General features: G+C 45.0%; 1 protein-coding gene across 2 annotated transcripts in view; it reads right to left on the minus strand.

Moving 5' to 3' along the window:
* Nucleotides 1-25,019, minus strand: part of Ccdc149 (coiled-coil domain containing 149) — a 92,444-nt gene that overhangs the window by 44,812 nt on the left and 22,613 nt on the right. For both annotated transcript variants that reach the window (XM_055624004.1, XM_055624005.1), the window contains exons 2-3: nucleotides 13,425-13,586; nucleotides 11,376-11,414 (exon numbers count right to left, since the gene is read on the minus strand). In XM_055624004.1, coding sequence (XP_055479979.1) covers nucleotides 11,376-11,414; nucleotides 13,425-13,586 — 201 coding nt within the window. The remainder of the gene's footprint in view (nucleotides 1-11,375; nucleotides 11,415-13,424; nucleotides 13,587-25,019) is intronic.

A 25,019-nucleotide genomic window follows, 5' to 3' on the forward strand; every position in this document is an offset into this window, starting at 1 on the left:
TAACCCTGGTACTCCTGGACATCTGGACATAGAGCAAGGAAGATGCCCAGGGTAAACACCCAAGATCCCAGAAGACACTGGCTGAAACAGGGAAGGCATTCGGGGAACCAGAGCCAAGATCTCAAACTTTATTTAGTCTGCATCCCAGCTGAAAAGAATACAGCCAGGCATCCCGCCACCACCCACAATTCAGTGGCAATGGTCAGTTGGAATCACAATACTTTTGCGTCTGTGAGTTCACAGTGAATCTCCCCTACCCTTGAACTTGACCTCAGGGGTAGCAGTGGGAGGGAGGAGCACCCTTGCCTTAAAGTCGTTAGCCTTAAAGCTAACGATTATAATTTTCTTTTATACTTATCAGGTAGGGTTGTCAATACACGATCTTTCTCTATTCAAGCCTTCCACCTTCTCAACTCTGAAACAGTAACTGAAAACCAGAAATTGACGATTCAGCTAGGGTACCCAATTCCTTGAGATACACCTTATATGGGGGAGAAAGGGAGGGAGCGGCACATTTCAAAGAGCTTGGAATAGAGGAGGAAAGTTCACACAATTCTTCTGACCAAAAATAACACACATGACTCATACACTCGCTCTAACAATCCATCAAACGAGCAGGTGGTGCCTGCTTATAATTTATCAGCCATGCAGAGTGCTGTCTCCCTGTTATTGAGAAGGACCCTGTGAGCATCAGTTTGGAATAGCACTTCGTGAAGGAAATGTCAGGGAGATTGTGGCAATGAGCTAGGGTTTCAGAGGGAAGGGAGACAGGCCCAGGAGAATACTTCCTTTCCATCCCTAGGTGGCCAAAGAGAAAAGCTCAAAAAAGGCAATAAAGTAGCCACTTTTAAATATTCAGATCAAGCTAGAACAGGTTGACATACTGTCCTTGATAAGAGGAGTGAGTGAGTGTTGAATACAGCGTTCAAACTATAGAATCCTCACCCTTACGTCACTGTCTAGAAATGTGCCTAATAAGTTGTGGCGGAGGATGGCTCGGCCACTGACGATGCCTCCTGAGCCTGACCACTGAGTTCAATCCCTGGAACCCATATGGTGGAAGGAAATAACTAACTCCCAGAATTGTCCTCTGGCCTCCACACACGGGCTGTGGCACGTGTGTGTACACACACACAAATAAGCAACTAAAATATAGCAAAACATTTTCATTGTGATGGAGGAGAAAAGAGAGATTTCCTAGAAAAGAACAGGGAGAGAGAAAGGGTGACGAGAAGGCTTAGTGGTTAGGAGCACTGGCTGCTCTTCCAGAGCTTTCAGCTGCCTACAACACCAGTTCCAGGGGACACAGACACACTCTTCTCGCACACCAGCATTGTCACACACATGCACATTCACGCAGAGACACAAACATACATACAACATTTAACCTTAGTAACAAGTAGGGAGAAGCGAGGGTGAAAGGCTCTTGGTGCACTCCATTCTGGCGACCCCTTCCTTTAAGAAGGGGAAGCTCGGGCCCCAGGACAGGATGGGTGGATGAGGCCATTCTGTGCTGCCTAGTTTTTCGTGCTGACTTGACACAAGCTAGGGTCATCTGGGAAGAAGGCATCTTGACTGAGAAAATGCCTCTGTGGGCGGGTCTGTGGTTGCTTGATGAATGATGGGGGAGGGGCCGCTTACTGTGGGCAGTGCCACTCTGAGATGGTAGTCCTGGGTGCTGTAAGAAAGCCGGCTAAGCAAGCTAGTAAGTAGCAATCGTCCATGGCATCTGTATCAGTTACAGCAGGTTCCTGACTTGAGTTCCCTCCCTGACTTCCCTGGATGATGAACTTAGAAGCTATAAGGTGAAATTAATCCTTCCGCCCCACAAAGTTGCTCTTGGTCATGGTATTTTATCACAGCAATGGAAACCCTAAGACAGGTGTGTGCCTGCTTAGGTACACCTCCCCAAGCCAGCTCCTACTGTGAGAACAGTGTGCCCTAGGAATGTTCTGCACAGGGCGTTTGTCACGCCTCTTGATGGCTCACATGAAGCTAGCAGGGAACCAGCACCACTCACCCAAACCTCTTAGCCACCTTTTGGAAGGAATTCTCACTAGGGAAGCTTAGCCTCCCTTCTGCAATCCTCTGTAATCTATTAGATACACATCATCTTAGTCATTGAGCCCTGAAAAGGTTAGTCTACATCATAATATAAAATATTAGGGCTTGGCTAGAGAGATGGCTCAGCCTCACCAGTTAGGCGTGCATACTTCCAGAGGGTCCAAGTTCGATTCCTAGAAACTCCAGCTCCAGGAGGAACTGGCACCTCAGACCTCCACAGGTACCTATACTCACACACACACACACACACTTAAAATAATAAATGACTATTTAAAATATTTATTCTTTTCTCAATGCATCCTGACCACAGCCTCCTTTCCCTCTTCTCCCACTACTCCTCCCCAACTTCATTTCCCTCCCCTCTTCTCAGTCTTCTTGAACTTCACCTCTCCCCCAGATCCACTGTTCTTCTCTTTCCTTTCATAAATATATATACATATAGCGTTATGTATATATTAGATGATATTAGGTTAGAGCTGAGAATATAAGTCAGTGGACACAAGCTGGGCAAGCATGAAAACATGAGTCCAAATCCAGCTCCCACAACAAAACCTAGTGTGCTAGGGCATGTTCCCAGTGTTGGAGAAACTGAGACAGACAGAGCCCTGCAGCTCCCTGGCCAGTCAGTCTAGAGAATCAGAGAGCCCCAAGTCCCATGGGAGATCCAGTCTCTAAGAACAAGATGGATATTTTCCATGAAACAACACCCAAGGTTGATCTCAGAGTTCCACGTGCCTACGCACATATGAACACACACACAAAATAAATCAACCAACCAACCAACAAACAAGTGATGCATATGAGAAGTCCTACAACATACCTCTCAATATACAGACTATCAGAATAGGAAGTCGAGAGTAAAAGGAGAGTAAAATGAGACAGATAGAAAAACAAATCCTTGACTTTCTCAAGAGAGAAAAAAACGGGGCGCAGATTTGTAACACACTGCCATGCTCCGTTGCACTAGGAAGATAAAATCCTTAGTCTCTTGAATCCACAGCTTCCATAACGCAAAGTACAAGATAAAGCAAAGCTATGCTGAAAAAAATATATACTCGCCCCACAGTTGATGAAACATCAGTGTTCTTAAGGCCTGTGATTGATGGCAAACTTAATTGCAGTTTCTACTGTGTTGCCTTGGTCCAGCGGCAACTTGTGTGTTCGTGGTAATTGAGTAAAACTTGATTAGCAAGGGCCCCCCTGATCACAGTGACTGCCAGAGCTATAACCTCCATCACACTGACAGCTTTCCTATTTACAAAGCCAGCCACAGAGAGCTTGTTCTGCGCGCAGTTTGGGGTAGACAAGAGCTCAGCAGCCTCCCCCTACCTCAGTCTCCCCTACCCTCACAGATGAATGTACTTCCGGGCAAACCTGTTGAATGACTTTTGGGAAGGTGCAGTTTAAATAAACATTTGCCTGATCCCTAGGACATTATGATTTTGCTTCTGCTTGCTAGTGGCTTCCAAAATAACTCCCATGTGTTTTTGCCTATGAATCAGGGGTACTCCCACACTCCATGCCAAGTTGTTATGAGGATTTGCAGATCATGATAGCCAAGAAAGGGCCATGATGGGGAGGGCTTGGAGCAGCTGGACACGGCCTGCCTCCTAGCTTCCCTAGTGCGACAGTTAAGTCACTTCTTTCAAAGTGTTATAAAAGAACATCTCAAAGCACTTGAAGTCTTTGAAGGAAGTTTTAGGTTCTCTGAATCAAACCAGGATTCATGTACAAAGTCATTCTGATTTGTGGGCCCTGGGGACTAAAATAAGCTTGACCAAGAAGACTTTGCTACTGAAATAAAAGGCCTCTTCTTTCCCGAACAGGGCCACTCTACACTCCGTTTTCTCCAGCGCTGTCATCCTGCGCATGTCACTGTATAAATAAGCCATTCCTTTTTAGAAGCAAGAAAGCAAAGGCTCCCTAGTGGGCCAGGAGAGATGTCTCCCAGGGTACTTGCACTTGAAATCAAACAACCAAAGACAAAGATATTAAAGATGTGTTTGACTGTCTGTTCAAGAAGAAGTTTGGGGAGGAGGAGTGTGCCACTTGACCCAAAAGAATTGAATCACCTAAGAAGATTAACCCAAGATCATCTCGATTCCCCTTTGTCTCCTTCACGGAAAGTGCTTGTTTAACAAAAGAAAAATATTTAAAGGGTCGTTTGAGATCCTCCCCTGATCTCTCCACACAGTGCAAAGGAACGCACTGTGTGCAGTTCTGCCTGGAGTAATGGGGAGATGTTTTCATCTCAGTATCCCACGAGAAGCTATTAGCGTAGTCACTGTTGTCTTGGTTTCTTCACGGCTTCTTTAACGGATGATTTGCCACTGAAAATTGAGTTGTTGTTAAAAGAATTCCAAGGTCCAAAAGGAAGGCATGACAACTATATTCCTTAGAATTTACAAGTGTGAAGTTCAAGTCTGTCTTTTAAGGAGATTAAGAAGGAAGGGAAAAGGCCAGATAAAATTATGATCAGAGGCTGGGGACTGCCAGAAACAAGACTAGCTTATGTAACAGGCCCCCAGACCTTGCCACAACTGACACCACAATGGAAGAATTCAGGCCATAAAACTCAGCATATAGACAGCGCCACCCACCAAAACAAAAACAAAGACCTAATCCATCAAAGTCCATAGTTCCAGAAAAGTCTCTAAAAGCACTAACCTGCTTTTTGACTTCTGTAGTCTTGTTCTTACCACCCAAAGAGGGTCAACTTTTCTGCTTAAAAGTTTGCTGTGAAAAAGGTTCAGGGCTACACCGAGATCCTGAACACACAGTGTTACCACCAAGCAGCCACTAAAGACTTTCCATCAGCTTATACACATGTCCAAGTAGTCCTCTCTGATGGATATTCCACAACAGCATTGAGTAAAAACACTCCCTCCATTTCCAGCTCTCCACACCTACTTAGCAGAGGGCTCTGAACAGGGCTTCCAAAATGGGCTAGACCATGGTCTTTTTTTTTTTTTTTCTTCTTCTTCAGGAAGACTAAAAATAAGAAACCAAAACCCTGAACCAAACTATCATATTATACACACTGTGGACCTGCTGTGTAGCCTAGGATAATTCCAAGAAACCTCTAAAACATGAGGCGTTCACCAACTGCCAGGAAAAGCACATGGGATGTCTGTTATTGGTTGTCTGCTTGACTACATCTGGAATTAGCTAAAACTGAAGTGGTTTTTCAGTGGGAAAACTGATAAGGGATTTTTCTTAATAAAATTATTTGAAGTGGGAAAGATTGAGGGAGCTGGAGGGTTCAAGGACACCACAAGAAGACCTACCTAGCCAAGTAACCTGGGCCCATGGGGGCTCATAGAGACTGAACCACAAATCAAAGAACATGTATGGACTCCTACGTCCCCTACACATATGAAGCTGATGGGCTGCTTGGGCTTCCAGTGGGTCCCCTAACAACTGGAGCAGGGTCTGTCTCTAACTCGGACTCTGTTGCTTCCCTCTAGATCCCATTTCCCTAGCAGAGCTGCCTCATCTTACCTCAGTGAAAGAGGATGTGATGTGACTTGATGTGCCATGGTTAGTTGGTACCTGGGGCAGGGTGGGGCGGGGGTGGTGGTGAGTGGGGGTATGGGAGAAGTGGGTGAGAGGGGGGACTGGGAGGAGAGCAGGGAGCGGGGTTTTGATTGAGATGTAAAATGAAAAATAAATAAATTAATGAAGAAAAAGGAAAAATATGTAGATAAAAGTAAAAATTTACAGAAATTATAAAAAGAAAGAAAGAAAGGAAAAGTACTGACAAAACATTACGGACAAGGGGAAAAATCACTTGAAGTGAGAAGACCCACCTTTAGTAAGGACCCTTTTAGGTGGGGAGGTCTACCTTTAATCCAGGCCATACCTTCTGCAGTCATTGCAAAGCCACTGTTGGACAAGCTGGACCACAGCCCATGAACCACTCTAATAAACGCCATACATATAGGTGCTTGATCTGGGACATGATGATTTTGCTTCTGCTTGGTAGTGGTTCCCCATAGTAAGTCCCAAGTGCTCTGAATATGAATTATTGATCTACAGAGTCATTCTATAAGTTCTGTTCCTCTAGAGAACCCTGACTAGTACAGCACATTAGAAGTCTTCCTGAGAGGCTGTTCAAAAGAACTTCATGAATATGTCTCATTATTATCTCCATTTTGATGAGGAGGCAATGGAGGCTCAGAAGGGTTATATAGTTTGCCTGGGTCAGCCAGTCACCAAGCAGAAGATTAAATTGAACTCACTGGATTGGAAAGTATCATCTAAGCCCATGGTACTGCCTTTATGAAAGGTACCCCAGCAACATGACCCCAGATCATAGCAGAACTTACAGGCATGAACATCCCTCCAGACTCTTAGGAAGCACACAGCACTACAACAACAAAGGATGCATTACCGTTTTCTCTCTAAATGAGAAGAACCCTTCCTACGTTTACAGATCCTAACAGCAGTTCGTGAAATGCCAAGGACCCACAGGTAAACCACAGAGGAACTAAGACTTTATGAAATGGTAGGCATTTGTGTGTGTGTGTGTGTGTGTGTGTGTGTGTGTGACAAGCCCCTGGCCTTCTTCTATAGCGAGGGCCTGTGGTTTTGGACATGTTTTCAGAGACATCTATGATTCCCAAGAGGATGAGATGCACTGGTCCTGAGGAAGAAAAGATGGAGAAAGTATGACAGAGTGTGGTCACAGCATCTCTCTTCCGAGAAATGCCAGGGAAGATCCTAGTGAGGTCCCTCCAAGTCAGAGATGGCTACTACAGAGCCAAGGATGCTGGGGCAGCGGGAAGAAGAGCAGACATCTTTCTTGTAGTGTGTACACCTCGTGATCCCCGTGCTGCCTCTGTTAGCTTGGCGGTCCGCTCAGGTTCACTGCCATCTGCTCATGCCAGGTGCATTCACTCTGCAGCTGGAGGGGTGAATATCCCTTCTGGCTCACATTTGCAACATAGGCCAGGAGGCATGGGGTCAGGGGTATGGCCCCCCTACTTTCCACTCATGAACTAGTTCAGGAAGTGCCCACGCCTCCTTCTCCTTACAAACACACGTCCTATCTTGATTTGGCTAAATGGGAAGCCATCTTGGAACCAGTATGTAAAAAAGCAGCTGAATGTTCTTCCCTATTCTGGATGGTCTGATGTGGAGAAACTTTAAAACCACCACTCAAAACCATTCACTTGCCTAATAACTAACAAGAGACAAAATTTATAAATATTTTAAAGGAGGAAAGGGCCTTCTTTTTTCCCAGCACCAAAACTATTCTCCATTACAATTTATTCCCCAATTACCCAGCCAGAGCACACCTGTGGAACACAGGTTTCTCTCCTTTGCACATTTACCATTTACCATCCTATATGTAATGACTCTCCTTCCTGGCAGAGTCACCATTAGGATTAATAATGACTGTATTATATCGGTCATCCCTACCAGGATGCATGGGAGAGTGGGGAGGCTCATGCCAGAACAAGAGATGAGATCAAGGGGTAGTGACATTGTTAGCACAAGCTCAACAAACTCAAGGGCTTTGCTTTGCTTCTTTTCAGCCCAGATCCTCCCTTTTAAAATAAGCACCAGAACATGCAATATGCTCACTAAGATACTCCTGAGAGCCAGCGGTCAGCACCAGCAGCTGGAGTGTATGGTAGAGTTCAAGCTCTGGTCCTTACACACCAGTCACTTGACTTCTACTTCCTGTGTGTATGTAACTCCCTTGACCCCCTGAGCTTCCAGTTCTACTCTGGTCAGACAGTGCTGACCATAACCATAGCCTGTCTCACTTGACTGGGCAGGAATGAGGTCACTCACAGTGCCTGCAACACAGTGAGAGTGGATGAACAATAAGGTAGACTGTGCTTAGTGTATGTTACACAGAAATCACTTCCCCGAGGACATAAATCCGGGGATGGGGACACTGTCTACCGGCACCCATCTCATGGGTACAGCGGGAGCCACCTCATCTCTGCAGAAAGCTTACCCAGCCTTGTCTAACCCTGAAGTTGGCCCTAGCCCAATACTGGCCTATACTCTCCGCCGACACCCAGGGAACTGCCTTTTTCTCAAGGATAAGGGGGTTCCAGTGTGGTTACTGTGCACATCGTCTACTCTGGTAAGAAAGCAGGGCCACTAAGAGAAAAGACAATAGACAAACAAGAGAGGTGACATGGAGGGCAGGCCTAGAGCCACTCATGCTGCTCTCCCTACTCCCCACTTCAGTCGTACTTTTGCCTTTCATGAGTACTGGGCAAACCATTTTGGGAGGAGCCTATGAGCCAGGAACCAACTTTGGCCCACGTTATTCTGAACTGCAAATGCAACCAAGAGGCTCCCAAGAAGGACAGCGTGACCTGTAGAGGGCTAGGAGCCATGATAGACAGTATCCTAGGACAAAATTACTTTTACTTAAAGGAGGAACAGATGGGGGAAGAGGAGAGAAAAAAGGAAGGGAGAAGGAAGAAAAGGAGGAGAAAGAGCAGAAAGAGGGAGAAGAGGAGGAGGAAGTAGAGGAGGAGGAAAAGGAAGGGAAGGAAAGGAAGCCTTCACCAAAGCTCATGTGCTAGGCACTGAGCTGAGCACTCTTCCTGCACTGTATCATCTGTCCCTCATGGGTACTGTTCAGTGGGCATCATATTTATCCAACCTTATGGAGGGGAGTGGTGAGGTACCCAGGGGTACCTTCTTGAGGCTACACAGTCTAAAGCACATCAATGCTGACCTAACAGCCCTTCCATCCCAGATGACCAAGCCAAGCCAATGATCATAGTAACACTCGGGAGTTAGAGCAAGAATAGGAGTATGGCCTTCACAGACCAACCTAGAAAGAAGTGCTTGGACTTTGGGCATCCTTCCACTCCTGCTCAGGAGGCACAGCCTTAAAAGGAAGCTGATGCTGACCACAAGAGGAAGCAGCCCTGACAGGTGCCACAAGAGTAGAGCTCTCGGGTAAGATGAGTTTGAACTTCAGGTAAGCAATGACTTACATCTTAGTATATATGTCCCCTCCACTGCATGGAAGGTACTTTGATCCTAAAATAGTATTCAATTCACTGGCCACCTAATTTCAAGTCTACCTGAGTACCCTGCACTTTTTTTTTTCAAACATGCCTCAACAGAGAGAAAAGGTACTGACAACCTCAGGAGACTATTGACCACACAGCCCGTTGTCTGCACCATCTCAGAGCTTCTGGTCCCAAAGGCCCTCACATCCTTGATCAGCTGCACAGGTCAGAATTCTGTCACTTGCACCCCATCCTGTATCCCATGGGGCTGGTCAGTGATTTCCAAGCCAGGCAGGAAGGCTGCTCTGCTGAAGCTCCACTACCATATTAATTCCCAAAGGGATGGGAACGGAGCACCATATTAAAAGCCACAGTGCTCATGTTTGGCACCTTGAACTTGTATTTTTAGAACGGTAAAGATGCAGCTTGACAGACTTACTGGAATTTATCAGATTCTTCCCAGTCAATGTAAATGTGTCATTATAAAGTCACAGAATGTGAATGCACTTAAAACTGGAAAACTCCTTCATGAATACTAACAAACTCTGAAATCACAGGGAAGATGACTGCCTACAGCTATCAAAAACACCCAGCAAGCCAAGATTAAGGATTTCAGTGTTTTAAATGGTAATGATAAACTCCCATGTAATTTTGTTTAGAAAAAAACATCAATTAGCCACACAGAAAAATTAGACTTTAGATCAAACATGGAGCATATAAGCTAGTCACATAGAGCAGGAAGGAGGATAGGAGTGAGCCGCGTTGGGCAGGTGGATGTGGACGGCGCTGCTATTTAAGAATAAGAGCCATGTGTATGTGTATCTCGGGGGGAGGGGGACTGTTTGCCAGAAATCTCAAGATAATAAGCCTACAAATTTTATATGCAATACTTTATACATTAACAATCAACTGTGTTCACTGACACCCATGAGTTAAGGACACAGGATGTTGGGGTAACGTTACAGCTGAGGACAGATGGTTGCTGTATTCTGGATTATGCCCCCCAGTCCTGCTCAAATGAAGGGGCCTGCCCTCACAGAAGGTAGACCACTAGCATCAGCACCACCTGAGCACAGAAAAACCTTCCACACACAGCATGCGGCAGTATAGAAAAACTGCAGAGTTAACGGAGGTCTAGGAAAGTTGCCTTGGGAGAAAGATCTCTCCCTCTCTCCCTCCCTCCCTCCCTCCCAGTCACACACACACACAAACACACACACAAAGGAGTGAGTTCAAATTAATCCATAAATTAACAGATTTAGTAAACTTACAATTAACCAACATTTAAAGAAAAAAAATTTGAATGAAATGAAATTGAGTTACCCCCTTTTTATCATCTATCAAATTTATGTATTCACATTTATCAATTTAATGAAGCAATTTTCACAAAATTCCAATAGGATCTGTGTGGGGAGAACAAAAGAAGACATGCTAAACCATTGCTCAGTTTTATCTGAAAAAAATAAATAAATATGAAACATTTGAACAGAAAGAAATACGGCAAAAGGACTGACCCAAACAGACATAAAAATCAAGGCAAAGCCAAATATTAGAATCATGTAGGGCAACCACAGGCCTGTTGAGGAGGACCCATGGAGCAAGCCAGAACTGACAATGTTCAGAAACAGGCACACGTGAGGAAGTAAGAAAAGGGGTTGATTGATAAACAGGGTTGGCTACCTGCAGAGAAAAATAAGAAAACAGCTTGGGAGTTTTGTTAGAAGATGTGTTTGAAAGTCTGAAATGACAGCCCCCCTTACTTAGGGAACCACACGGAGATGTCTGCTCTTTGATCACTTCCCCCTGACGATGCGGCCTTGCCAAGCCATAGAGAAGGGATCCAGGCAGTCCTGATGAGGCTTGATAAGCTAGGGTCATATGGCAGGGGAGGGAGGAAGAGTGGGACTGGGAGGAGATGAGGGAGAGGGCTACAACCAGGATATAAACTGAATAAATTGTAAAAACATAAAAAAATAAAATACAAAAATAAGTAAAAAAGTCTGAAGTGAAGGTCATACCACAGAACAGCATGTCTTTCTCAAGCAGTAAGGAGCTGCCACCATGAGCCCTCAACTCCCAGCTTCCCAAGGGAATTCTCCCAGAGTCCTGGGAGCTGGTGTCTCCCTACACCTTACTGGGCTGGGCTCAGTATCCCTGCTGCCTCTCCTGACCCCTCAGACAACCGCATCCCCCACAGCTTAAAAGATTCCAGGAAAAGTTAAAAAGGAAGTTTGCTCTATACAGTTAGGGATTCCCAATTCTTAAAGATAACAGCCACACCAGATATAAAAATTGCTAGATACCAGGAAGAAACCTTACCTGCTTCCTCTTTTCAGGGGGAAGTGATGGGTCTCCATCCTACAGGGAAACAAATACTGTGTTTATTCTTGGAGAATAAAACATGTGCCAAGACTTACCACAGAATCTCAACCTCAACTGAACCAAACTGTGAATCTAAATTCAGACCTAGCCCCATCAGCCATGCAGCTAGCAAGGTGAGGAAGCCAGAGCAACAACACTTTAAAAATAACTACCACTTGATAGGGGACCCCTGAGAATCAGCTGCAATCAAGACCAAACATGTAGTTTCCAAAATGCTGTTTCTAAAAGAGAAATCTAGATGGGTCAAAATTACTTTGAGGCAGAGCATAAACTGAAAAATATTTCATTTGATCAAAGTTCTTTGAAGTAGAATAAAAGGAATAGTGACTGACATGCACACAGACATAAATGCATACACACACATACACATAAACATGCTTCCGCACACATATACAGACACACATGCATATACATCTAAATCCACATAGGAACACACACACACACACATGTGCACACATCCACACACATAAAAATATTGCATATGCACATAAACATGTTGCATGTGCACAAACATGTCCATGTGTATACCTATGTATGCCCAAACACATACATATAAACAAGCGCAAATGTGAAAACAGACATATAACATGTATACACATATGAACATGTAAACACACATGCAGATATATGAAAAACGCTCATACACACTTATAAATTCACATATGCACATACACAGACATACACGTGAAAGTGCACACACAGAAACACACAGGCACACATGAATTCTACGCAAACATGCACAAACACTTGTATATTACTTATGGGCAGAATAATCAAGGTAAGGAAATTTGCTTAGATAAATAGCACTAAGAATTTTTAGTTCTCTTAGGCATCCTGACTTATAAAAGTTGAATTCTTCTCCCATTTGCGCTTTTGGGAACGTAAATATCTCAGAAGAACAAATAAAAACCCACTAAATAAGAACCCATTATTATTATCATTATCATTATTATTATTATAGTTTTAAGAAGACAGGGTCTCTCTATGTAGCCCAGGTTGGCCACAAACTCCCCATCCTCCTGTTTCAGCCTGCCGAGTGCTGAGATTACAGATGTGTGCAACCACACCCAGCTAAATAAATATTCTCACCTATCCACCATCACCTACGCAGGTAAGTTACTTCAATTTACGGAATATCTATACTTCTACTCCAGGGCAGTTCACTGATCCCGGGAAAATGACGAAGTGTTAAGAATAGAGCCTGCACTTCATAGAAGCTGGGCACACACCTGTAGTCCCAGGCCTTGGGAAATGAGCACGGAAGGAGCACAAGTTAAAGGCCAGTATGGACCACATAGTGAGTTCTAGATCAACCTGGGACACAGCAACAGCATGTTGACAGAAGAGAGGCATCACATCAGTGAGGGAAAGGAAACCAGGAACACAGCTGCACTGCACTTCTGTCTAACTTACATCCTTTTAAAAAAAAATCCATACAAAACCCAAGAGAAAAGTCAAATCACCCAGAATATAGGGGACGGCCACAACTGTGGGTGTGTCCCAGCCTTGGGGACTATGCGTAAGCTCCGGAGGTGATGGGATCATTATTCTTGGTTGTCAGCTTGACTACATTTGGAATTAACTAAAACCCAAATGGCTACGCACACCTGTGAGAGAAGGGATCCACTTCCATTCTGGATCCCCGAGGTTAGAACACACACCTTTAATACAGATCTTTTGCTGTGGGCAGGTCATGCAGCCAGGAAGTATATACACGTAGAGCAGGTAGCAGGAAAAACAGGTAGCACACACATTTCTCCTTTTAAACTTTTGTTTTGTGTTTGTCTGCTTGTTAGCTCACTTTCTTGAGACAGGTTCTTAGGCCTCTAAACTATGTAGCCTCAAGTCCTGATCCCCCTGCCTCCACCTCCCAAATGCTGGGGCTACAGGCATCTACCTGGCTACTGGTGAACTGCTGGGAAGCGGTAACTTCCCAAGAGCACACCACATTCCGTTTCTTGTCTTTAGAGAGGGGGCCAGACTTACAATCAGCTCTCGATACTTCTTCTTCAGGGACTGGTGTCTCTCTCGCAGCTGATTAGCCATGAGTTTGTACTGGTCCCTCTCCTGCTGGCACGTGTCCAGCTCCTTGGAGAGGATCAGCAGGGCCTCCTTCTTGCTCTCCAGCTTCCGCTTACACACCAGGTACTGCAGAACAAACAGCCACCGGTTAGGAATGGCAGGTGGGCTTCCACACCCCCCAAGCACGCTCTGCCCCACACACTGCTCCGGAGAGAACCCCAGGCTTCCACAGACACGTGGCTCTCATAAGATAGCCATGCCTTACTGTCCGTGAACTTTCACAAACTGGAACAGATACAATAATTTATTTGCAAGTTAAAAAGGAGAACTGTAAGCCAGCAAGATGGCTCAGTGGGTCAAAGCACTTGCCATGAAACCCTGGTGACCTGAGTCACCTAAGCCCACAATGCAATGAGAGAACCAATTCCTAACTTCATCCTCTGACCTCTACACATATGCTGCGGCACTCACACACCATACACATATGATGATAATAAAGTAGAACTATTTTTCAAATTACATATATAGATAAATAGATGTCTGGATGCCAGATTTTTCTAATATGGCATATATATCCAGATTGAGATTACGTGAAATTGTATTAAAATTTTATAAAGTGATACACATAAACACATTTAATGAAAAATTTATAAGTATTGATAGGAATAATCTCTTGTTAGTAATGTCTTTCTCTCGAGCTTAAAATTTTTTTTCCTTATGCTTTTCTGTCTCTTTTTTTCTAAATTTTTGAGTATAAGTCCATCTGCTGTCAATCATAAAAATGCCTTCCCCCAAAAATTACAAAAATCATTTAATTGAACCACAAATCACTTCATGTGATCATTCCCACCCATGCAAACCAGCAGCCATTTTCCCCTGGAGAATTTGCTCACTGGCCAAACTGTAAAAGCTCTGATGTGTACTAGTCTGTAAAACCTCTCCTAGGAGCAAACCTAAGTGCCTATCCATCACCAGAGACCGATTTCAAGAGCTAAGTATTTTTGCCATACTCCAGACTCTCCCCACCAACAGCCAGGCCTCCGGCCGGGACTCCTGCCTTCAAGCTACAGCATTTCTGCATCTCTGCTTCTCCCTCCAGCCCTGCACCGGGAACGAGGCTCAGCCAACAGTCCCACCGTGGTGGCCTGTGTGAGCCCCGGAGCAGATGCTACTTCCACTGGATATATTACACTGCCTGGCGTTATTCACATATGTGAAATGTGGCACTAAATACCTTTTGAATTTTCCCTATAAAAGACCAAATTCAGAGCATTCATGAAAACAATTTATAGTTTCATTATACACCCTGACACGAGCGCTTTGTCACTGTGGACGTTACTCCCCTACCATTTGAGCCAGTGCTCTTTACAGACAAAAAGCATTACTCATATATAGTGCTTGCTCAGAACCGACTTTGTTAAGTTCAATTTCAAATAAATGAAAGGGGGGGGTAGAGAGTCTTCTGCATTAGCACATTTTTTTTTCCTTAAAGGAAAAAAAAGAGGGAGAGAGAAGTAATTGGTTAGTTTCAAAAACAAAGGGGGAAGAAAAGCCGTGCTGAGGCAGATTTGAGTTCCCAGGGAAGACACTTCACCTGGGTGGAATTCTATTCCCCACAGTAATGAGGTTGGAATCCCGCCTTAAAAAAAACACTCTGGATTTTGAGATTCTGACATTGTCTGCCAGGCGGCAAAATGGTCCTGTTGCCACAGCGATTTCTCAAGAGTCAAGTCCACGACAACTGAGTAGCAGAGGTGAGCGGCTGGAAACCCGAACTGCGTGTCCTGAGGGCGGCGCTGAGACCTCACAGAGGAAAACGTCATTGCACGCCGCCTAACCCAGCGGCCCTTGTCCTTCTCTTTCCCCAGTCAGCAGTCCCCGTCGCCAGGGCTCTGGGTGTCAGTGGCTCAAAGACTGCACTTATGGGATTCATACCTAAGGCCCCAAAGATGTCCAGTGCCTTTGACTTTAGGGAAGAAAATCTCAATTGTATCAAGATATTTCAGTAAGTAAACTTGTGTAGAACAGCCTTCTTATGAAGGAGGCAGGAAAGGCTTCCTCTTACTGGGAAAGCAGAAATTTGGGTTCCTGACCTTGAATGATCCCAGAAAAAAAAAAAAAAAAGCATTTTTCTCCCAAAGCATGGTCCAACTTGAAAGTTCTAAAAGGCAGAGAGGAAAACTTCGGGCTCTACAGAACCTGGTAGAAGCCAGATATGGAAGCCTTGATAAGCCACAGTGGCCCAGAATTTGAGAAGCAAGAGTTCTACGTGTTTATTCCTAAGCACACAGGAGAGGTGACAGTACAAACCTCATCTCAAAGCAGGGCTCAGGGACCATCATGGAAGAAGGGGAGAAAGAGCCGGACTAGGGGAGGAGGGCTCTGAAATGCTGGCGTGGCCTTCACACTCACGAACTCACACAGGACCCGGCCAGCAAGATCCACCACCGTTCCAGCAGGCAGGACTAACTGGACTCAGCGGTTTACAAAAACGACAAAAGAGGACATGAAGGCGTGAAGGTGGGAAGGGGACACGCTTCGAGGGGTCTGGGGGCGTGACAGAGAAATTACGTTACAAAAATTATATATCTATTTTTATAAGTATTTCTTTATAAATAAATATTTGTATATTTATTAATATACATATATTTATGTATGTACATTATATATAAAATATATACATTTCGTTATATAAATTTGTATATATAGTATATTTATGTTATATGAATTGTTACTTCGATTGTAATTAATATATATAATTTATCTATTATTACATGGAAAAATCATGTACAAATATATTATATACGCGTACAAAGGAAGCAGAAGCAATCTGTGCAGAAAATGAAGCGACCCTGAGAAAAGGGTGGGCCTAAAGAGTGAGCTCTCAGCTGTCCTTCCTCGCTTCTGCTCCCTGTAGTCTAGGGAACTGGTTGTTAAAAGCTTTAGCTCCTGTTATTTGTTTTTATCATCAGGATAAGCCTTAGGCTGACGCCTCACTTATAAAGCAACCCAAAGTGGATCTGCGTGCCGAGCTGGCAGAGGGAAGATTTGTCTTAGACAGCCATTTGCATCCGCGGGCAACACGGAGGACACAGAAGCCCAGTGTCAGTGGCTCTAAGATGCACAGGTTTAACTGATGTGGGAAGACCTAGGGGCTGCTGCAGTGTGCAGGTGGAGGGTGGAGGCTGAAGAGAAGTGTGCAGGCTGTCATTGTTCTCTTTTCCTGACTGCACACACAGGCTGAGCTGCTCCAAGCTCCTGCTGCCTTGATTTCCCCACCATGATGGACTGCAAGCTAAAACTGACCCTTTCTCCCCTGAGTTGCTTTTGTCAGAGTATCTTCTCACAGCAACAGTAAAAGAAACTAAGCCAGTCACCTTGTCTGCTTTTCCTGTCCTTCCCGTATTGTGACTTAGAGCTGAGCTATACTTGGTCTTAGAGGCTGGTTCCTTTTCAGCATCTCCCCTGTGACATTAGAGACTTCATCTTATTCATTCCAGCTTCCCAGTGCTGCGGAAAATGCCTGGCACGCAGCAGGTGCTCAATAAATGTAGATATGTATATGTATAAGGCATAATGCTGAAATGAGATAGCGCTTTATTTTCCTCCTTTTTCCTCTCTGTAATGTGCACATGTATAACACACATGGAATGAGAAGAATGTACGCACATGGACACTATTCCCATGGATGGAGGAGAAACCTTCACATATTATCTAAAGCTTCAGCAGACCCATGGCAAGTGCAGTGCTGCCCCATTTTTCAAGTTCCCTGACTCTCTTGAGGCATCACCTAGACCAAGCTCTTTAATGTACAGACGAGGAAACTGGGATCCAGCATCGAGAAGTGACTTATTCAAAGCTGGCTAGTCAGAGCTAAGCTGTAAACTATGCATTTGTCTCCAAGGTCAGGGCTCTTTCCGGCTAGCAAATGACTTCAAGTTCTCAGCAAGTAAGAGAAAGGAAGAAAGGAAGGGAGGGAGGGAGGGAGGAAGGAAGGAAGGAAGGAAGGAAGGAAGGAAGGAAGGAAGGAAGGAAGGAAGGAAGGAAACACCATGAGTTCAGAATGTTGGCTGGGGGTTTTGTTATGACCACAGTAGGCCAGTGATGATTATGATGATGATAATTCATGTGAGAATATTCCATGCTAGTCACCCACTGTAGTGCCCAGGACATTACTAAAAGGGATAGAACCTCCTCCCCCTCCCCCTCCCCCTCCCCCTCCTCCTCCCCCGGGGGCAATGCAGGATGCAGCCATGGTGGAAATCCTGGCAAAGGAACTAACGTGTCTGAGCTCCAGTCTTAGCTTTGCTACTTCCTAGCTGAGTGATCAGCCGGTTAGCCACCCTGTGCCCCTACTTCCCTGTTTATCAAATGGAGATGGAAACAGCACCTTCACTGGGTTGCCATGAGAATGTAAAACGTTACATTTGTGAAACATCTAACGCATTAGCTGTAATTGCTGTGACTTCCACTCAGATCACGCAGAGTGAGATGAGTGGGGAAAGCTTGGAAGCGTAGGTGTTCACTGGAGGCGGGTGACATGTGACGGAGCCTGTAGGTTGCTGGGGGTGGGGAAGAGGGCACTCTGAGAGGCAACTGGAAGCAGGTAAACAGAGCTCACAGCAGAGACACTGTGGTATGGGGCTTCCTAACTGGGGTTGGACAAAAGGGGGCGAAGGTGGGGCTGGCAAGGGGTGCTCTTTGGGGTGAAGGTAGAGAGACAGATGAAGGCTAAGGAAGACAGATTTGGTTGAGCAGTTCAGACTCTGTTCTCTCAGGATTGAGAAGGCCAGGTTCTCTAACTATGGGAAGATCATGGGGAAAAGAAAGTTATCCCATCATCAGAGGTGGCGAGTCACATCAGCATGGGCACAATCTGCCATGAAGCCCACAGCAGGAGGAGAAGGCACGGGGACTTCGGGTATCAACATCATTGCACTGTGCAGTATGATCTGCCCCAGCAGGCCCCCGGAGAACACGCTGGCTCTGCTGCTTCTGAACGTGGTCCAGCCTTACTTTTTCTAAAACCATGTGGTTAAATGGGGCACTCCCTGGACCACCAGACACCAGACACACATGGAGTCGGCCTCAGCCACAGAACCTAAGATGGGAATCATATCAGTGGGCCAGTGAGTCATATGACTGCCCCCACACGAGAAAGGCTGTGAGCAGGAAAACTCTGTACTCTCTAGTCATGGAAACCTGCCTTTATTCTTCTATTCCTTCGCTACTGATCTTCAGTGAAGTAATAACACGTTGGCCACGTTCAGTCGGAATAGGAAGAGAGGATTTGCCACCCTCTTTCCAATTACAGGAAAGGAATTATTCAGTTTATTTTCAAGAAAAGAAAAGAGCAAAACCATTTTTTTTTAATGTTTGCCACGTGTCCAGCATTGCTAGAAGTTAGAAGACTTCATTCGATTGTAACAGTAACAGTGGCCACCACTGCGCTGAGCGTACCATTCTCCATTCTACGTTGAGTGCTAGACTGGAAACATTCTATTTGTTCCCTGTGGTTGGTCTCTGTAACAAACAGTGAGATTGGCCCCTTTTTTAGAGATGAGGACTCTGAGACCAAAGAGGTCAATTATCTAATGATTGCAAAGGTAGGAGGTGGCAGAGTTGCACTGTTATCTGCAGGCAGAAATTAGGATGCTTTGGTGAGAATCAACAGTGATGAACACTCTCACATAGGAATGTACTGGAAGAATATTGGCACTTGCAGACTTGGCTAGGAGAGAGAGAGAGACTTAGACTAGGGGGAGGACGTAGAGAGGAAATATAAACACTGAGGGCAAGGCCCAGAAAACCTACCACCAGGTATCATTACAGGAGAACATGAATCAGAAACTACAAAAGAAAGAGGTGAGCTGAGTTCCAGTATTTCAATCTTTGCTGTTCAGTGGTGTCTGCAGGGCACTGTCCACAATCCTATAGCAGATAGACTGGCCGATGACAATAGTCTCCAAGTAAAGGAACTCTGAGAAAGAGAAATGAATTCTGGGAATTGAGAAAATGGCCAACTCCTGTCCTGTTACTTGTTTTCTCCTACACCCAATGTCCAGAACAGGATCCTATGACAGAGGGCCTTTGAAAGACTCTACCTAGCAGTGTATCAAAGCAGATGTTAAGACTCATAACCAAACCTTCAGCAGAGTGCAGGGAATCATATGAAAGAAGAGGGAGTTAGTAAGACCTTGTGGACAGGAGCTCCACAAGGACCAAATATATCAGGGCACAGGGGTCTTTTATGAGACTGTTTCTCCAACCAAGGACCATGTATGGAAATAACCTAGAACCCCTGCTTGGATATAGCCCATGGTAGCTCAGTATCCAAGTGGGTTCCCTAGTAAGGGGAACAGGAACTATTTCTGACATGAACTCAATGGCTGGCTCTTCCCCCTCACCTGAGGGAGGAGCAGCCTTGCTAGGCCACAGAAGAGGACATTGCAGCCAGTCCTGAAGAGACCTGATAAGCTAGGGTCAGGTGGAAGGGAAGGAGTTCCTCCCCTATCAGTGGACTTGGAAAGGGGCAGGGAGGAGATGAGGGAGGGATGGTGGGATTGGGAGGGAAAGAGGGATGGGACTACGGCTGGGAAACAAAATAAATAACCTGTGATTAATATAAAAAAATAAAAATTATTATAAAAAAAAAAAAGAAAAGAAAATGGCCAACTCAGGGAAGATCCATTTTACTATTTCCAAACCTTGCAAAGGTTCTGGAACCTTCTTGTGGCTCATGAGTAGAGGCTAAAAAATAAATGTTGGTTATTTGCTAACAATTCCCTTTATTGTCATTGACTCTGAGCTGCTGTTGATCAGATACAGAAGAGTGTGTCCCCAGGTGACAGCTGTGAGCTGTTGGGACTGTGAGCTGCAGGTAGTGACATACCTACCAGCTGGAGAAAGGAAAATGCCACACACCAAGCAGTCCAGACAATCCATGAAATTCGAATAGAATGAACTCCATAAAACATGCCCCGCTCCTGGCATGTATACTAGATATCGTGAAATATTTTTACTATCCACTCAAAAATGGATTTCTTTTGAATTGCATTTCAATTACTTTCTTGAAGCTGAGCTTGTAACTCATGTGTGATGTTAATTCACACCCACAAGTGAAGGTAGTCGGGTACTCATCACCTTAAGAACCCAATCCCACAGTTTGGGCCATTGAGTGGCTTTTATCTACCCATTTCCTGTTATCTGCAATAAAGCAAATCATAATTGCTACAAGGAAGACCATAATAATTAAATGACTATCTGACATACTACATTAGAATCTGGACAGCTTTACGACTGGCTAACTGCTGCCCGAGAGAGAGGAGGTAGCTCAGTGTCAGGGGAGTATGTCTGCCAAGTGACCCTTTCCACCCAATACTGACTCCTGGTCCCTTAGTGAGTTTTTAGTGAAGGAATCAAGTTGGTTTTCCTCAGCTGCACAAGGACATTCCTGCTACCCACAAGAAGGCATCACAGAGAGGCAGTAGCACACACAGCTAAGAGTCATGAGCGGGAACACTCTAGAAGTTTGTTACCTGCAAACTCACCCAGTTTGTAGGTGCTGGCTCACCTAGAGCTGTAATTTGGATATTAAATATCCCCCTAGGGCCCACCAAAGGCTTCCTTCCTGGCATAGTAATATGCAAAGGCCTTGGATCCTCTAAAAGGCAGGCCCTTGTGGGAGGTCTTAGGTCACTGTAGTGTGGTGTTTGAAGGAACAGTCGTGGCAAGACTTTCCTCTGTCTTTTGAGTCCTGGCTCTGAGGTGAGTAGCTTTGTTCCAACATAAACTCCCCACCTTCATGGGCTGCCACCTCCTAACGCCCAAAAGCAGTGGGGCCAACTGGCCACAGATGCAAGTCTTCAAAATGCCAAGAAAGACCTTCCTTTTGATAATCCTCTTTGGCGTTTACTACAATGATGGAAAGCTGACAGCAAAAGGTTACCCTCTACTTTCCATCCTGCTGTTGGTGGCCTCCTTCTCCCCTGCCCAGTCCCCTTAGTAACCCCTCCTTCTTACCCAACCAAAGCACCCCGCAAACAGCACTCACTGATCAACACACCTTCTCCAGCTCCAGTAGGCCACCTCTCGGTTCTGAACCCTCGGCATAGCTCTGGGCATAATGTCTGGGCAGACATAGCCTCTTCTGCATTCCCTACCTGCCCAGTTCACACCCTGGATCCTTCAAATCAGGCTCTGCCAGTCTTATTTTAAAAACAAAACTAAGATCAGATGGAAGGGGAGGAGGACCTCCCCTATCAGTGGACTGGGAGAGGGGCATGGGTGGAGAAGAGGGAGGGTGGGTGGGATTGGAAGGAAATGAGGGAGGGGGCTACAGTTGAGATACAAAGTGAATAAAATGTAAAAATAAAAAAATAAGTTTTTAAAAAGAAAAAAATTAAAATAAAGAAAACATTCATTTATCTGTCTTCTGCCATCAGAAGACAGCTTTTGGCTCCCTCCTTCTACCATATAAGACCCAGGGATCTAGATGAGACCATTAGGCTTCACAGCACCTTTACCCACAGAGCCATCTTGGTGGCTCTCCTATCATTCCAAAAAAAAAAAGAGAGAGAGAGAGAGAGAGAGACAGAGAGACAGAAAAAGAAAGAAAGAAAGAAAGAAAGAAAGAAAGAAAGAAAAAAAAAGAAAGAAAGAAAGAAAGAAAGAAAGAAAGAAAGAAAGTCCTTTGACTGTTAAAGCAACGATTACACCACAGGCCCTCAGTATTTGGCTATAGCCTGCTTCTGACTTGAAGGCAGCTGCTCTTTCTCCTGCCTTCCTTGTTCCCATTAAAGCCTCTAGCAATTACCACTCCCACCTGAAACACACACACACACACACACACACACACACACACACACGCACCCACTTGCTTCTGCATCTTACTTCATCCAGTGCCGGGTAAAGTACCCCGTCCTCTTTTTTTTAAGTTATTTTTTTTCTTATTTTTTTTTAATTTATTCATTATATATCCTGATTGAAGCTCCTCCCTCAACTCCTTCCAGTCCCACTTTCCCTCCCTCTTCCCTCTATCCCCTTCCCTAGTCCACTGAAAGGGGGAGTTTTCTTCCTCTGCCAATTACCCACAGCTTATCAAGTCCCCATCAGGACTGCCTGGATCCTCTTCCTCTATGGCCTGTCCACATCACCAGGGGCGAGTGATCAAAGAGCAGACAACAGAGTTCATGACAGAGTCACCCCCACTCCCCTTACTCAGGAACACACATGGAGACTGAGCTGCCAATTGGCTACATCTGAGTAGGGGGTCTAGTTCCTCTCCATGCATGGTCATTGGTTGGTACATCAGTTTCTGCAGGACCACCTGGCTCAGATTTTTCTTTTTCTTTTCTTTTTTTTTTTTTTTTTTTTTTTTTTTTGCTTTGTTGGTCTCCTTGTGGGGCTCCCGTCCCCTCCATGTCCTTCTATCTCCCCCGCCACTTCTTCCAAAGTCTGGCTGTAAGTCTCAGTATCTGCTTCAATCCCCTGTTGGGTGGAGCCTTTCAGAGGACCCTGTATAGTAGGCTTCCATCCTGTTCCCACTCTTCCATCGCCACTTAATTGCCACATAGGAGAAGAGTAGCTCCTCGTAGCTGTGCAACATTCTAAATGCACCTCAGTGAGAGAGAAAGTGTGTGCTCAAGTGCCACAGATATGCATGCTGTGACACAGTGCCTGCCCACTTGCCTACTCGAAGCCTTTGGCCTCTGCAACCAGGCCTTTCACATGTAATATTTCATCCCCAAAGGCATAGGCTCTAGCCCACACTGAGAGACCAGAACATATTAAATGAGATATAACTTAGAAAGATGTAACTCCAGTCCCCAGTAAGTGAATATGCACATACATTGATATATAGATCTACGCACTTAGTGTAAGTTTACGTATTTTAGTAATACAGCCATCAACTTGATATTCTGCCTAAATCTCTCCCAGGTGTGTCCAACCCATGGCCCACAGGCCATATGCAGCCAAAGACGGCTATGAATGTTGCCCAACACAAAATCATAAGGTTATGATTTTATGGGAATTCTTAGTGGTAATGTTTTGTGATTTTTGCTTGCAATGTGATTGTTCGTTTCTGAAAGGTAAACTTTGTAGATGACAACCTCATATTGCAAGGTCATGAGTTTTTTGTTTTTTTTTTTTATGTTGGGGGAGAAGAAATAAAGTTTACAGTTCTTATGAGCAACCAAGTGTGTGTGGAGAGGTGGGGAAGAATTCCTACAGTCATCAAAATGGGATTTATGTTTTGACCTTTTAGGACTTAACACAAGTATATCACTTTATTTCTATGAGCCCATCTGTGTCCATCCTCTACACATGCACCTCCCAGAGCATGGCCCCTTTACCATGTTGGTGTTCACCTCTGTAGCTTTTAGGTAGCCATCCAACCTTCCTAAGTCAGTGGCTTAATGATTCTAAAGCCATCCTGGAAGATGACTTTTCTTATGATCCATCTTCTTCAGACTTGCTGTCATATTTCCCTCTCCTCGGGATTATTTTCGACAGGCAAACTCTGATTCTTTGAATGCCCCAGGGGATGTGCTGGAATTTAAGTTAAGAGAGATTTCGGGTAATTGGAAGATTTTATTATGTGAACTGCAGTAGCTGGGGGGTATGTGAAATTCCCCGACAGTCTTGGTTAACTGAAGTGGTGAATAACAAGGTTACCTGCAAATCTGCTCCAATCCTTCTCTTACTACTTCTCTTCCCTCTCACTGTCTCGGACACCACTAGTGTCTCCCCCCGCCCTGCCCCTGCTTGCTTCCTTTGAGCCTGTAAAAGAGGAGTAGGAATTCTAGGAAAGGAGGATGCCCCTGCTTCTGCTGGCCACAGTGAGCCAGGATGCTGAATACTGCACATTTTTGTCAAACTCACTGCTTGCCTGGACTAATGCTACTGTCATCAGGGTGAGGATAACTCAACCTTGCCTGGGGCCAAGATGCTGCCTGCCGGTAGGGTTTGCAGCTCCAGTGTGTTACAGGGATCAAATGTTCAGGACACAGCACTGCAATCACCCAGGCAGCCAGTGGAGGCTTTCCCATACCCATCCAGGTTGCCAGGTGGGCACCTAGGGCACACTGGGCTCAAGCACAACTCAAGGCTCAAGTGCATGGACACTTCTGTATCTATATACATACTATATTATACAACAGTCACACACAGACTGGAAGAGGGAATTTGCTGGCTATCTTCACCTTCACGTAGGAGAAAGATTCAATTCAGCTCTTCAGAGCTGAGCAGCATCAAAAAGGCAACGGTGTTAGTCAATCGGACTTCAGAAGCTGGGAAACTACTGCGGCTCAGCTTCCCCTGGAAAGGGAAAGAGATCATAAAAAGACCCCAGGCCATGGGGTGGTGATGAAGTCCTGTAATGCTAGCACCTGAGAAGCTGAGCAGGACAGGATTTTGAGTAAGAACTTGGGCCACATAGAAAGATTGTATTTTTCCAGACAGGGTTGAAGGGCTGGAATGCTAGAGTATATGCCAGAAAATAAATAATGACGATAGATAGATAGATAGATAGATAGATAGATAGATAGATAGATAGAT

Source organism: Psammomys obesus, unplaced genomic scaffold (assembly GCF_907164565.1).
Source record: "Psammomys obesus unplaced genomic scaffold, mPsaObe1.curated_primary_1811, whole genome shotgun sequence".
In the NCBI taxonomy this organism is placed as follows: Eukaryota; Metazoa; Chordata; class Mammalia; order Rodentia; family Muridae; genus Psammomys; species Psammomys obesus.